A 15,336-nucleotide genomic window follows, 5' to 3' on the forward strand; every position below is an offset into this window, starting at 1 on the left:
TGGGAAATGTAAGTCTGCATGAAGACAGAGGTGGATGGCCAGTCTTCTGTTGTCATCACAGCTGATCTTTGCTGCCACACACTCATCTCTTCTTCAAAACAAAAACTTAAGAGTAAAGAAAAAGAAAAGAGTAAATTCAAAATGGCTGAAGTCCTGTTGGATTTAGGGTATGGGTGCAATAGACTTTGTTGCAAGTCCTGTTTGTCGCACAGGTTTCAAAAGGTCTCAGCAGATAGGGTTTCAGTAGGTTTAATCAAGTTTCAGCAGGTTTTATCAGGTTTCGACAGGTGTCAGCAGGTTTAATCAGGTTTCAGTAGGTTTAATCAGGTCTCAACAGGTCTACAATAGGGAACAACAGACTTTGTTGTATGTCCTGGCATTTTACATGTGCCTACAAAATTTTGTACAAGTAGGTGAAACAGAGTCTAGGGGGTGCTATCAAGCCATTTGCACACCTATATGCATGACACATAAAACATGAAAAGTTCCACCAGGCCTGACATGAAAGTAAAGTTTGACGAGTTTTTGAGCACATTTAGGCCCGCAAGAAGGAGATTTGGTTTTGTGAAGAAAAATAATAAACAGCAAATTCAAGAGGGTCCTCACAGCAGTCGGTGCTGAGGCCCCACATGTCAGAGCAGAGGAGGACATGTTTAAATTTTTGTTTAATTTGAATCTGCATCTCTGTCATTATATTAATGTGTGTGTGTGTGTGTGTGTGTGTGTGTGTGTGTGTGTGTGTGTGTGTGTTTGTAGAAGTGTGTGTGTGTGTAAGAGATGGGTTCTTTCTCTCCAGACACACACAAACATTTGAAATGTTAAAACTGTAACTTCCCTCTGAGCCTCGCCTCATCATGTTTCTAATCTCATCAGATCAGAGAACAGTCTAAGTCCTGATGCTGCTCTGAGGAGAGGGACCTTTAAAGTTTCATTTCAAACCAAGATGTGGTCGTCCATGCAGCTGTGTATATATGTTCAGAAGCTTTACTGTGATAATAAAAGGTCCCAGAGGACAGAGAGACTGAATAAAACCTGCTGAGTTTGTTTCAGTCTCACATCAAGGTCTTTACAGGGTTAATACACCTCAGCCTCAGCGTTAATGTTTATGCGTCTGTGTATGTTTGTCTCTGTCAGGCAGAAAGTGTTTGAAGACATCCAGCGATTCCTGAATACTGATGACATCATCAACCAGGTGGTCTTTGACCTGGAGGACAGCAGGTAGGTAAAGAACACATATTCACAGTCATTTATCAATTTGTGTGTTTTATAAGACGAGATTTAATTTGAAATGATTTTTCAGTGAATATTGTGAAAGTGTCAGTGTGAACTTCCTGTGGTCAGTCTTCAGAGTCCGTCTGAGTCCCTGAGGTTTTTCTCCAACTTTGAATGTGGGAACCTGAGGAAGGCTGTTCAGGTCCGAAGGTGAGGATACACAAACACACTGAGCACACGACATCAGACAGTGTGTCAGTGAGAACAAATCACTACGATAACAAGAAGTCAAACACAATCCAACTGTGATAAAACCACAGCTGCAATATCTCCTCTCCTCTCCTCTCCTCTCCTCCTTTTTCTCTCTCCTCCTCTCCTCTCCTCTTTCCTCTCCTCTCCTCTTGTGTAGATATGAGTATGACCTCATACTGAATGCGGATGCTAACAGTTCCCAGCACACACAGTGGTTTTACTTTGAAGTCAGTAACATGGTGACAGATGTCCCGTACCGCTTTAATGTCATCAACTGTGAGAAGAGCAACAGCCAGTTCAACTATGGTGAGTGTGTGTGTGTGTGTGTGTGTGCATGGCATCCTGACAACTGCACCACATGCTTTTTTTTTGTGTGTGGGGGGGTGAGTGGGGGAGCATTGATGACTTTATTTGATAGGACAGTAGAGGGTGACAGGAAAGGAGCAGAGAGGAGGGGAATGACATACAGGAAAGAGCTGGGCTGGTCGGGAGTTGAACTGGCGACTTGCCTGCTAAGAGCACTTTCTGCTCATGTGGTATGCACCCTAACCCATGCTTTTTTTTTAAAGATAGGAAAGATGGAAAAACAGCATGGAAACAGTCTAGAAACAGCCTGGAAACAGCCTGTGTTTGCCTCCTAAGTCGTCTGCCTGTGTGTGAATGTGTGCAGCTACACATGCACTTGAAAAGCAGAATAGCACACACTTCACTTATCCACACACCCAGAGTGTGGTCCATAGAGCTGTTCGGGTGGTCAACAGCATCTACACACAAACTACCAATCACACTTGGCTTCAGTGAGACCTTGCGTCCGTGCAAAGACCCTTCTTTTTAAAACTGACTCCTAAGTGTTCTTGAGTGTACCAGAAGTTGGCAGAATGGAGTAACATGACAGGGAGGGGTGTGGAAACCCTTTGACCTTCTCAGTCATAACTCAGTCTGAAGGCTGAAACCACTGATATGAAACATGCTGATATCATTCAGAGTGACTTCTTCATTATCTCTGATATCATCCAGAATCCTCTTTGAGCATGTCATTCCCCCCCCCCCCCCCCCCCCCCCGTCCCATTTTCTGTCACTCTGCACTGTCCTAAAGCAAATAAAGACAGAAAATGGGCAAAAAATAACTTAGCAGGTTGCAGCAGATTTAAGTAGGTTTCAGAAGGGCTCAGTAGGTTTCAGAAGGATTCAGCAGGTTTCAGTAGGTTTCAGCAGGTTTCAGCAGGTTTCAGTAGGTTTCAGAAGGTTTGAGTAGGTTTCAGCGAGTTTCAGTGGGGTTCAACACGTTTCAGTAGGTTTCAGCAGGTATTAACAGGTTTCAGAAAGGGTCAGCAGGTTTCAGCAAGTTTCAGTAGGGTTCAACAAGTTTCAGCAGGTTTGAATAGGTTTCAGGAGGGTTCAGTAGGTTTCAGAAGGTTTTAGTAGGTTTCAACAGGTTTGAGTACGTTTCAGCAGGTTTGAGTAGGGTTCAGTAGGTTTTAGTAGGTTTCAGCAGGTTTCGGTAGGGTTTCAGCAGGGTCCAGTAGGTTTCAGCAAGTTTCAGATCGGTTCAGTAGGTTTCAGTAGGTTTCAGTAGGTTTCTGTGTGGCTCAGCTCAGCAGTGGCTATCCATCCATCCAAATACACACTCAGTTTCTTCAGTTGCAATCTAAGTTCCTTCATATACACACAGTTCACAGTTATTCAAATGTCCTTTGAACCAGAAAACAGCTCTTTAACATCCCTCTGCATCAGTTCCCTCTGAGGAGAAGTGAATGAACAGAAGATTCTTCTCCTTCAGATCAGCTTTCTATGTTTGACATGTAGAGATCTAATGCTGTTTCATTCAACAGTGGCTCTTTAGCTGTTCCAGCCTCAGACTGTGACTAGTCAGGTGGAGGGTTTGACTTTATGTTGTCTAGCATCATTGATTGAGTTGATAGTGCTGACTGTGTGTGTGTGTGTGTGTGTGTGTGTGTGTGTGTGTGTGCGTGTGTGTGCGTGTGTACTGCAGGAATGCAGCCGGTGCTATACTCAGTAAGAGAAGCTCTGGAAGGTCGACCACACTGGGTCAGGACTGGAACTGAAATTTGTTATTTCAGGTATGAATGAGATTCCATAAACTGAGATCAGTTTATTTTCTAAAATGACAGAAAATCACTAAAGTAAAAACCTCAGTGTCATCCCTTCAACTTAATTTAAAACTTAACTTGAATTGTGCCTGTTTGTTTCTGAAAAGGTCTCCTGGACACAGACTAGTATAAATTAACTAAACAATATATGTGACATGATGATACATGAGACAATATAATGATACATGACACAAAATGATATATGACACAACATGATACATGAGACAACATGATGATACATGAGACAACCTAATGATATATGACACAACATGATGATACTAGGGCTGTCAAACGATAAAAATCTGATTGATCACAGGATCGCTCTGGATTAACTACGATTAATCAACATTCCTAAATATGACCGAAAAATTCACATTTTCTCTGTATATTGTTGTTGGAACAGAAAGATAAATGACAGGAGGCGGATATTTATGTTTAACATTTGTTTTTTGTTTCTGACAAATCCAAATGATGGTATTATTAAAACTGAAACCTAACCCTAACCCAACTAGATCATACCACACCATAACATAATTTAGTTATCTCCTATGCCTCTTACTGAATATAGGATTCGTTACTCAGAAAATTTTTTAAAAATCAAACTATAACCTTAATTCTAAGCAATTTGGACATCTTACCCATTGCTCTTTTTCTAAGCAAATGTAGGATGGATGGATGAAATTTTTTTTCTTTTCTTTTTGGACAGACAACTGCACTTTCACACAATTAAATATGGCCCTCTTACCTATTCTTCTTTTAGCCAGTTGCTGATGCAAACTGGTCAACTGGTTAACATTTTCTGAATGTAAAGATGACCTTTTCTTGTGAACAATGTGGCCTTCAACTGAGAAGAGTCTTTCACATGGAACCGTAGATGCAGGAGTGGCTAGATATTTGCGGGCAAGCAGGGCCAGCTTGTCATGAGTAGTGAATGAGCAGCCCGCCACTGCAAGGGGCAGTCCTCCATACTGATTCTCGGCGCTGCTCTGTACCTGTGTATGGCTCTGTCAGGCTGCACCTCTTCATCTGATTCTGAATCTGAGCCCATCTATAGAAGGCTCATTTTCTTCCTGGGTGGCCCATCTTGAGTGGTCCGCAAAGACCTTCTGGGTGATTGTTCATGCAGCATGCCTCCAAGTGTGGTCCACACCTCTTCTCTTTCACTCTTGAGCAGGCTTTTCAAGTCTTTGAAACGTGGATCCAGCGCCGTTGCAAGCTTGAGCCATGCATTGTTGGTATTTTCTTGGCCAGAGGCTTAAATCTCACCACATATGCAGGGTCCTCATCAGAGATTTCCATTATATGACGCAGAGGGCAGGCACTACTACTGAGCAGGAGACATAGGCCTCTCCACCCAGAATCTCAGTTATGTACCTGCATTGGAATAACACACATGTTGGAATCTCAAGCCATGGGTTCTGAAAAGAACAATGGAGAGATCTACATGTCCCTCCAAAAGCCTGAGTCTCAAGCCATGAATCCTGAAGAGAACAATGGAGAAGCCTACATGTTCCTCCATTAGCCTGAGCCAGAGTTGGTCGACCGTTTGAACAACGGAGCCACGACCCCCCCACGATTCACACCTAGGTGCGAATCAGAGTTTGAATGTAAACTCAGCATTGGCATTGGCCAAGGCCAGGCACTCTCAGCAGGGATCCCCAGAGACGTCACTCAGGTGATAAAAGCAGCACCGCGACCCTCTGCCGTTGCTTATTCCCATGCACCAGTTACAGTAGAGCAGTGATCATCAGCTAGTGGCCCGCGGGCCGAATCCGGCCCGCCGAAGCTTCCAATCCAGCCCTCGATTGAATTCCAAAATAGTGAGGAGGAAAAAGAAAATCTTTTGTGGTATTTAGGGTATCCTTTAAAAAAAAAAAATCCCTGCTATTAAAGCAACCCAAAAAGCAATTGAGATCGAGTTCTCCTCCTTCATCTTCTCTGTGAAGTTGCCACAGCAGCCTCCTTGACAACAAATCTGCCTGGAACCAATCAAGTTTGTTCCAAAATGCATCAATTTTTTCCAGTGATGACATGACAGCCCCACAAATTTCAAGGCAAAATATCTCTATCACCCCTGGTGGCAGGCGGTATAGGTGATAGGAGAATCTTTCTCGGCAGACACAAATGTAGTTGATGACCTCTGCGGTAGAGAGCTACTCCAAGCTCTCTCTACGACTCGGCTGCTGAAAGGGAGCAATCTGCAACATTTGACCTTTTTCCACAACTGTGCCGAGCGCACAGACTGCTGTTTGTTTCTTTTTTGTTTTTTCATCTTTCGGATCCGACTTAGATCGCTGTGCAATCAGCTGATTTTACGTCATGTGAGGACGAGCGGCAACTTTGTTTCCTGCTGCCGCCGAGGAACTCATCACACTGTCATCGCCAGGAGAGCGGGACACGAACCACCAAGCTCCCAGGCAAGGACCGAGCTGTGGAGGATCAGAGCGGACTTCCTTTTCTAACTCCGAAGGATTGGAGCAACTCACACTAAGAGGCTGATGTCTGGGCAGAGACACAATTAGTGTAGCGTGTTGTATTTATAATTTGACTTATAAGTGCTGCATATCCTGTTGTTTTAGATCGTTCACTGTGATCAGCTTAATAAGCCAAATATCACTAGTTCAAGGACCAATATCCGACTAGAGGAACTCCGGTTCGCTGGCTCCGTTATTGTGTAGTGATATTGTGGTGATAATTAACTGTGGTGACGATCTCTTGTGGACTCTTTCCTCTCTTCACCTTTATTCTCCCTCTTTTCTCCCAATCACGCACCTCATCTACATCTCTCTCACAGTCAGGCTGCCCTAGAGTGTGATTGCGTCATAACACGTAAAGCTCAAGGGTCCCTCCCTTCATTCTCGTTGTTCACGCCATTCACACTCTGTGGCCAGCCGCCATCTTGGCTCCTACTAACACGTCACTCATGTGACTTCGTCGCCACCTTCTCTCTCTCTCTCTCTCCCTCACACACACACACACAGTTGTTACGTATGTGTTTTGCCTGTAATCATCCAGTTAGTAACCGATGTTTGTTTTAGTTATAGCGAATTATAATTTAATATCAAGTAATGTTATTTTGAATAATCATTACTCTTATTAATAAATCCTGTTATAATTTAACTCGTCGTTGTCTGTGATTATTGTGACTATATTTGTGATAACAGCTGGATTCAGGACAGTCAGTGCTTGAATTTACCCTTCAACCAACCTTCTGAGACTGTATTCTGAGCCATCAATTTGGTCATTGGTCCCTCGTGACAGGGTGGTGCCCCGAGGTTACTACTTGTAGTAAACATCTATATATATATTGTTGATTATCACTGATAATCATTAATATTATACGCCAATAACCAAATTGCCCCTACCTGTGCACAACACACACACACACAGAGTGAGAGAGAGAATCAATTAACTAAATTAACTAATAGTCACATTATATGTGGATTTCTTACCTACAGGGCTCTAGAAAAGTTGTCTCTAAAGTTTGTCCCATTCTGGTGGCGTCAGCATAACTAGTTTGTTGTGTTGTTGGTCCAGGGTTGCTTTTAATGCTGCTTGATTGCGGTTCAGATGCTTCAACCTTTTCCAATGTCAAATTCCAATGTGTTGAAACGTCCTGGATCAGTGGCTCCTGCTGCTGTCCAAGGATCGCTTGCTGTGCTGGAAGCTCCGTGGTGTTTGCTGGGCTGTGTTTGAGGTGGCTGACAATTTTGCAACACTTGGCCAATAACATTCACAAATCCACTGTCAGAGAGGCTCACAGTGATGCTTCTTTGTAGAATGTATTATTAATAATAATGTAATATTCTGTTGCCATGGCGCCGCGGATGGCTGCCTCGGTGTTTTGGTGCGCATTTTTTTGCCTTATTTTCTTTATAAATCCAGTTTTCTGCTTTGGTTTCCGGAGCTCTTTCACCAGAGAAGAGCTCATTAATATCAGAGAAACAACTCCAGTGGATTTTTTTCCTACTTTTCTCGACTCATCTGTGGGATTATTGGACATTTTGGTCAGAGGTCACTGACCGTTGCTCTCGAAGTGAAACGCCGGAGGAGAGGAAAACGTGCCGGTGCGCTTGCGCGTCTCCGCCGGCGCGCACTCCGCACACCTCTCCCAGGTATCTTTCTCTCCAATGTGCGTTCACTGCCCAACAAACTGGATGAACTTCAGCTACTGGTGCAGAAGAACAGAGACTTTTCCTCATCTTCCGTCCTGTGCTTCACGGAGACGTGGCTGTGTGGATCGATTCCGAACTCTGCGCTGGAGCTGGCCGGCTTCCAGCTCTTCAGAGCGGATCGCGACACAGAGCTGTCCGGCAAAACCAAAGGTGGAGGAATCTGCTTTTATGCAAACAGTGGCTTGTGCAGAGACGTGACAGTGATCCTGCAGCACTGTTCTCCTGACCTGGAGACTTTCATCATAAACTGCAGGCCCTTCTACTCCCCCCGTGAGTTCACCTCAATCATCCTGGTCGGTGTTTACATCTCACCACAGGCCAACGTGCAGGAGGCACAGCGGGCGCTCGCAGACCAGATACTGTGTGTGGAGCGGACCAACCCGGACTCCGTAGTTATTGTACTTGGTGACTTTAACAAAGGTAACCTCAGTCATGAACTGCCCAAATACAGACAGTTTGTTAATTGCCCGACCAGAGAGGGGAACACTCTGGACCACTGTTACACCACAATCAGTGGTGCTTATCACGCCGTCCCCCGGGCTGCACTGGGCCACTCTGACCATGTCATGGTCCACCTGATTCCCACATACAGGCAGAAACTAAAACTGTGTAAACCTGTTGTGAGGACATCGAAGCAGTGGAGCAGTGAAGCCATAGAGGATCTGCGGGCATGTTTGGACTGCACTGACTGGGAGGTGTTCAGGACTGCTACCAACAGTCTGGATGAGTTCACAGAGGCTGTGACGTCATACATCAGCTTCTGTGAGGACTGCTGTATCCCATCATGCACCAGGGTGAGTTATAACAATGACAAACCCTGGTTCACAGCTAAGCTCAGTCAGCTCAGGAGGCAAAAGGAGGAAGCTTTCAGGAGTGGGGACAGAGACAAGTTTAAAGAGTCCAAGTACAGGTTTAGCAAGTTCTACTGCCAGACAGTGGGACAAGCCTGACACTAACCTCCACATCAGAGCCACATCAGAACCCCCCTCCTCCCCTACCAAAGGAACGTCTCTCTCTATCCTGGAGAGAGATGTCAACAGGCTTTTTAAGAAGCAGAACCCCCGCAAAGCAGCCGGTCCTGACTCTGTCTCTCCATCATCCCTGAAGCACTGTGCTGATCAGCTGTCTCCAGTGTTCACAGACATCTTCAACACCTCACTGGAGACCTGCCACGTGCCAGCCTGCTTCAAATCCTCCACCATCATCCCTGTCCCCAAAAAACCAAGGCCCACAGGACTAAATGACTACAGACCCATTGCCCTGACCTCTGTGGTCATGAAATCATTTGAGCGCCTTGTCCTGTCCCATCTCAAATCCATCACTGACCCACTCCTGGACCCCCTGCAGTTCGCCTACAGAGCCAACAGGTCTGTAGACGACGCCGTCAACATGGCTCTCCACTTCATCCTCCAGCACCTGGACTCCTCAGGGACCTATGCCAGGATCCTGTTTGTGGACTTCAGCTCTGCCTTCAACACCATCATCCCGGCTCTGCTGCAGGACAAGCTCTCCCAGCTGAGAGTGCCTGACTCCACCTGCAGGTGGATCACCGACTTCCTGTCTGACAGGAGGCAGCACGTGAAGCTAGGAAAGCACGTGTCTGACTCCCAGACCATCAGCACTGGATCCCCGCAAGGCTGCGTTCTTTCTCCTCTGCTCTTCTCCCTGTACACCAACACCTGCACCTCCAGCCATCAGTCTGTCAAGCTCCTGAAGTTTGCAGACGACACCACTCTCATTGGACTCATCTCTGATGGCGATGAGTCTGCCTACAGGTGGGAGACTGAGCGTCTGGTGACCTGGTGCAGGCAGAACAACCTAGAGTTAAACGCTCTGAAGACAGTGGAAATGATAGTGGACTTCAGGAAGAGCCCAGCCCCACCCACCCCCATCTCCCTGTGTGACTCCCCCGTGGCTACCGTGGAGCATTTTCGCTTCTTGGGAACCACCATCACACAGGATCTCAAATGGGAGCTAAACATCAGCTCCCTCATCAAAAAAGCTCAGCAGAGGATGTATTTCCTGAGGCAATTGAAGAAGTTCAACCTGCCAAGGACTATGATGGTGAACTTCTACACCTCCATCATTGAGTCCATCCTCACCTCCTCCATCACCATCTGGTACGCTGCTGCCACGGAGAGGGACAATAACAGACTGCAGCGTATCATCCACTCTGCTGAGAAGGTGATTGGCTGCAATCTTCCGTCCCTCCAGGACCTGTACACCTCAAGGGCTCTGAGGCGTGCAGGGAAGATTGTAGCTGACTCCTCCCACCCTGGACACAAACTCTTTGAGACACTCCCCTCTGGCAGGAGGCTGCGGTCCTTCAGGACCAAAACCTCTCGCCACAAAAATAGCTTCTTCCCATCTGCTATTAGCCTCATCAACAAGGCTAGAGAGCCCCACTGTTGCTGATCAATTGCACCAATCACCAGAAAAAATTCCTTGTATGTGAAAACATACTTGGCAATAAAACTGATTCTGATTCTGATTCTGATTCTGATTCTGATGTGAGCTATGCAGGGCATGTTCTCAAATGGCAGTAGTCTAGCCGCAGCTGTCATATTGCATTTACTGTCCGTACCGATAGTTGTAATGTTTCCTTCAATTGCCCACTTGCGTGCTACTGTTTGAAACTGTTCTACACATGCCTCTGCAAAGTGATGCTCTTCTGTTTTCATTATGGTTAGCGCAAAGGACTTCAGTTCCCAGGTTTTAGTGATGTGATGCACAGTTACACTCAGATAACACTGGGGAACACATTTTTTGTTGAGTTACACTACTGTTCAAAAGTTTGGGGTCACCCAGACAATTTTGTGTTTTCCATGAAAACTCACACTTTTATTTATCAAATGAGTTGCAAAATGAATAGAAAATATAGTCAAGACATTGACAAGGTTAGAAATAATGATTTTTATTTGAAATAATAATTTTCTCCTTCAAACTTTGCTTTCGTCAAAGAATGCTCCATTTGCAGCAATTACAGCATTGCAGACCTTTGGCATTCTAGCTGTTTAATATGTAATCTGGAGAAATTTCACCCCACGCTTCCAGAAGCCCCTCCCACAAGTTGGATTGGCTTGACGGGCACTTCTTGCGTACCATATGGTCAAGCTGCTCCTACAACAGCTCAATGGGGTTGAGATCTGGTGACTGCGCTGGCCACTCCATTACAGATAGAATACCAGCTGCCTGCTTCTTCCCTAAATAGTTCTTGTATAATCTGCAGGTGTGCTTTGGGTCATTGTCCTGTTGTTGGAGGAAATTGGCTCCAATCAAGCGCTGTCCACAGGGTATGGAATGGCGTTGCAAAATGGAGTGATAGCCTTCCTTATTCAAAATCCCTTTTACCTTGTACAAATCTCCCACTTTACCAGCACCAAAGCAACCCCAGACCATCACGTTACCTCCACCATGCTTGACAGATGGCGTCAGGCACTCTTCCAGCATCTTTTCAGTTGTTCTGCGTCTCACAAATGTTCTTCTGTGATCCAAACACCTCAAACTTCGATTCGTCTGTCCATAACACTTTTTTCCAATCTTCCTCTGTCCAATGTCTGTGTTCTTTTGCCCATATTAATCTTTTCCTTTTATTGGCCATTCTCAGATATGGCTTTTTCTTTGCCACTCTGCCCTGAAGGCCAGCATCCCGGAGTCGCCTCTTCACTGTAGATGTTGACACTGGCGTTTTGTGGGTACTAAATAGTATGAAGCTGCCAGTTGAGGACCTGTGAGGCGTCTATTTCTCAAACTAGAGACTCCAATGTACTTGTCTTCTTGATCAGTTGTGCAGCGGGGCCTCCCACTTCTCTTTCTACTCTGGTTAGAGCCTGTTTGTGCTGTTCTCTGAAGGGAGTAGTACACACCGTTGTAGGAAATCTTCAGTTTCTTGGCAATTTCTCACATGGAATAGCCTTCATTTCTAAGAACAAGAATAGACAGTCGAGTTTCACATGAAAGTTCTCTTTGTCTGGCCATTTTGAGAGTTTAATTGAACCCACAAATGTGATGCTCCAGATTCTCAACTAGCTCAAAGGAAAGTCAGTTTTATAGCTTCTCTAACCAGCAAAACTGTTTTCAGCTGTGCTAACATAATTGCACAAGGGTTTTCAAGGGTTTTCTAATCATCCATTAGCCTTCTAATGCAATTAGCAAACACAATGTACCATTAGAACACTGGAGTGATGGTTGCTGGAAATGGGCCTCTATACACCTATGTAGATATTGCATTAAAAACCAGATGTTTGCAGCTAGAATAGTCATTTACCCCATTAACAATGTATAGAGTGCATTTCTGATTAGTTTAATGTTATCTTCATTGAAAAAACAGTGCTTTTATTTCAAAAATAAGGACATTTCTAAGTGACCCCAAACTTTTGAATGGTAGTGTAGGTCTGACAGTTGTTTTTAACTAATTTTTGGGTGCGGAATTCAAAACTGATCTCAGTTTTTCTCTCGTCGTCACGTCAAGTTTTTGAACTATAGGATCCCTGTTTTCTTAAAAAATATGAAAAAAACTTTACTAAGATGGAATAGTTACAAGCTTTGAAAACTAAATAAACAGCATAAAACGAAATAGAACTTACAACGGTATGCCCATGGTTACAAGAGAAAAGCCAGCACAAATTCCTACTATGCTAGCTTTCTGTTTGCAGATATCGATAGTACTGACCTATTGGGAGCTGCACAAACCTCTCACCGCACTGTCTCAATTGTGACTGCACAAACAAGTTGCCATGTAGCTGTTGATGAGTCCAATCGTAATCAGCTGGCAAGTCTTACTACAGCTAATCAGTGGAATTTTGCTTATCTGGAGGGCAAGCTGTGGTTAAAAAAGTTGATGTGCTAGAAAAAAAAACTGACTGCAATTTTGGAATCAGCATGCCAATTTTAGTTTTAATCAGCATAAAAATCTAACTCAACAGAATTTTTTTTTCAAATTGTTCCCCAGTGTAATTACTGTAACTCACAGAGGTCCAGTGGTCTCCTGTCAGGGCGACATATTCCACTGAAGCCAAATCCTCTTCTTTAGTTTTCTTTTCAGCTTCATAGAGTTTGTGGATTTTAGTCATTACTGTGCCTCTTGACGGTGGCTTGTAGAACGTGTCGAGAGTTGCAACTTTCAAAACTTCTGTGAAGCCCTTGTCCTTGACAATATTAATCAGTCTACAGTCCTGGGCAATCCATTTGGCAATTGTATCAGTCAACTTATCAGAGGTAGACTTACTCAATGTCCTGCGTTTGGTGAGGGTGGTTTAACGCAAGCTGGGCGTTAAACCGGAAGTTGAATCCCTGACAAATACATTCTTGGCATTGAGATGGTACTTTAAGCTCGAGGCGCTTTGGTGAAATGAAAACCCCTTCCTGCAGAGTGTGCAAATGACAACGTGTTTATTGATTGTTCAATCTTTGTTTTTTTTATACTCGCACTTCCCATCCAGAGGGCCAACAGGTTCTTTGGGTTCCTCCATCTTGCTGGGGTCACAATCAGCCATAATGTTAGAGTAACGATGAGTGGACAGAGTGGGTTGAATTGTGAGTCATTCTGCGCAAGCGTTAATGCATTAAAAAAGTTATCGCGTTAATTAAATCGTTTCGCATTAATGTGCTAATTTTGACAGCCCTAGATGATACATGAGACAACATAATATATGACACAACATAACGGTGTATGACACATGATGATACATGGCACAACATGATATATGACACGATACATGACACAAAATGATGATAGATGAGATAACATGATATATGACAACATGATGATATATGAGACATGATGATACATGAGACAACATGATGATATATGACACAACATGATGATATAAGAGACATTGTGATACATGAAACAACATCACACGAACCTCAACTAAAGACAGTTCAATAACACAGCTCACACAGGCTCTGACTGACAGGTGATGTGAGAGCAGAGTGAACTCAGCAGAAAAGCACAATGTCTTCAGCTCTAGTACTTGAGTCACAGTTATGACCATCCAGGTCAAATATTACTCCAATGCAAGATAAAAATCTTCATTGAAATGTTTACTTGAGTACAGTTCTTGTCAGTACCTGATTTTAAAAAATACTCTAGAATTTATAAGTACATTTTTTTATGTCAACACATTTACAGAACCTGATTCTGTACTGCTAACTGAGTGACTGTAGAACATGGAGAATAAAGAGTTTAGAGAATATGATACAAAGTCTGCAGAAATAAACATCTGAGTCAACAAAAGGATCTGTTGATGGTTCTGTTTTTTTTTACTGTGATGAAATTTGGTCCTGGTAAACACACAGCAAACATTTAAAACGAAAGGAGTCTTTGTCTCTGAAATGTTAAAGCTGCTCCTCAGATCAGGTCGTTGTTCTCTGGTGAATAATCTTCGCCCTCATCTTTATCTAACAAAGCATCGTTAGGACACTGACAGCTTCAAACGGAGCTGTTTAAAAATGCAGCAAACACAACATGACTGACAGAAGAGGAGTGGGCTGTCGCATTTTTCAAAATAAAAGAAAGGTCTAAAAGCTCTGCTTCACAGTAAGAGTACTTCATAGAAATGCAATGGAGTCAAAAGTACAACATTTGTCTTTAAGTGTTGTGGAGTAAAATTCAGAAGTTTATAATAAAAATTATTTTCAACGGAAGTACAGATACTGGAAATATTTACTTCAGTACAGAACTCAGGTAAACGTACTTAGTGACTGTCCACACCTGGAGCTCAGACCGTACTCACAGGTGTGGATCTGTTACCTGCTGAAGGTGATGTCCCGTTGTCTCCTCCAGAAACCACTTCTGTCCGGCTCAAGACAGGAGGAGAACCACCTTCTACACTCTGACCTTCACTGTCACCTTCAGACACAACGAGGACGTCTGCTACCTGGCCTACCATTACCCCTACACCTATTCTGCTCTGAAGGTAGCACCTATCCATCCCCCTGGTTTTCTTACTGAATCAGTTTAGTGAAGCACAATAACACAAACCATCTCGTGGTTAATGTGTGAGTGACACAAACAGACTGAAGAGACTGGTGATCTCCTGATGATCTGGGTTCAGTTGTTTCACAGAGTTTGAATAAAAATTTGAAGAAAATCCTTTAAAGTCAACATGTGAAACTCTAGCTTCCTGCATCAAAAAGTTAAGATTAGTTACATACTCTCTGGATGACCTGGCTTTACTGAACCCAGCAGATCTCAATCCTGATCCTGGATGAGCATAAAGGTGCTAAACCATCTGAGCTCAGTCTGACTTTCCCTACACATACACAACACAACATATACAATACACAATGACACACAAACATTACACAACATGTTGGTAACCACAAATCAACCAACAGCACCTCAGAGATTATTTAGTGGGACACTGGGAGAGAGTGGTGCAGACTGAGGCAACACACCTGTAATTTAATTAACACTTGGAACAGAATCAGCAGGAACAAGATCCAGATCTGAAAAATAAAGCTACAGTCATAACTAAACCTCGCCCACTGTTTCAGATAAACAGTAGTAGAAGAAATTGTGAATTAATTCTATAGGAAACAAAAACAAAGTGTTTAATGGATCAGGTTCTTCTGACAGCCCT

The 15,336-nt window shown here is 43.8% G+C and overlaps 1 protein-coding gene and 1 pseudogene across 3 annotated transcripts in view; one reads left to right on the forward strand and one right to left on the reverse strand.

Annotated features, from left to right (window-relative positions):
- LOC139627613 (cytosolic carboxypeptidase 4) overlaps nucleotides 1-15,336 on the forward strand; it is a 69,110-nt gene that overhangs the window by 31,790 nt on the left and 21,984 nt on the right. For all 3 annotated transcript variants that reach the window (XM_071488531.1, XM_071488541.1, XM_071488551.1), the window contains exons 14-18: nucleotides 1,135-1,218; nucleotides 1,342-1,422; nucleotides 1,622-1,770; nucleotides 3,458-3,545; nucleotides 14,538-14,670. In XM_071488531.1, coding sequence (XP_071344632.1) covers nucleotides 1,135-1,218; nucleotides 1,342-1,422; nucleotides 1,622-1,770; nucleotides 3,458-3,545; nucleotides 14,538-14,670 — 535 coding nt within the window. The remainder of the gene's footprint in view (nucleotides 1-1,134; nucleotides 1,219-1,341; nucleotides 1,423-1,621; nucleotides 1,771-3,457; nucleotides 3,546-14,537; nucleotides 14,671-15,336) is intronic.
- Nucleotides 3,559-6,473, reverse strand: LOC139608552 (E3 SUMO-protein ligase ZBED1-like; annotated as a pseudogene).

This window comes from Trachinotus anak, unplaced genomic scaffold (assembly GCF_046630095.1).
Source record: "Trachinotus anak isolate AG129_WGS33_773 ecotype Australia unplaced genomic scaffold, CSIRO_AGI_Tana_v1 ptg000002l, whole genome shotgun sequence".
Taxonomy (NCBI): Eukaryota; Metazoa; Chordata; class Actinopteri; order Carangiformes; family Carangidae; genus Trachinotus; species Trachinotus anak.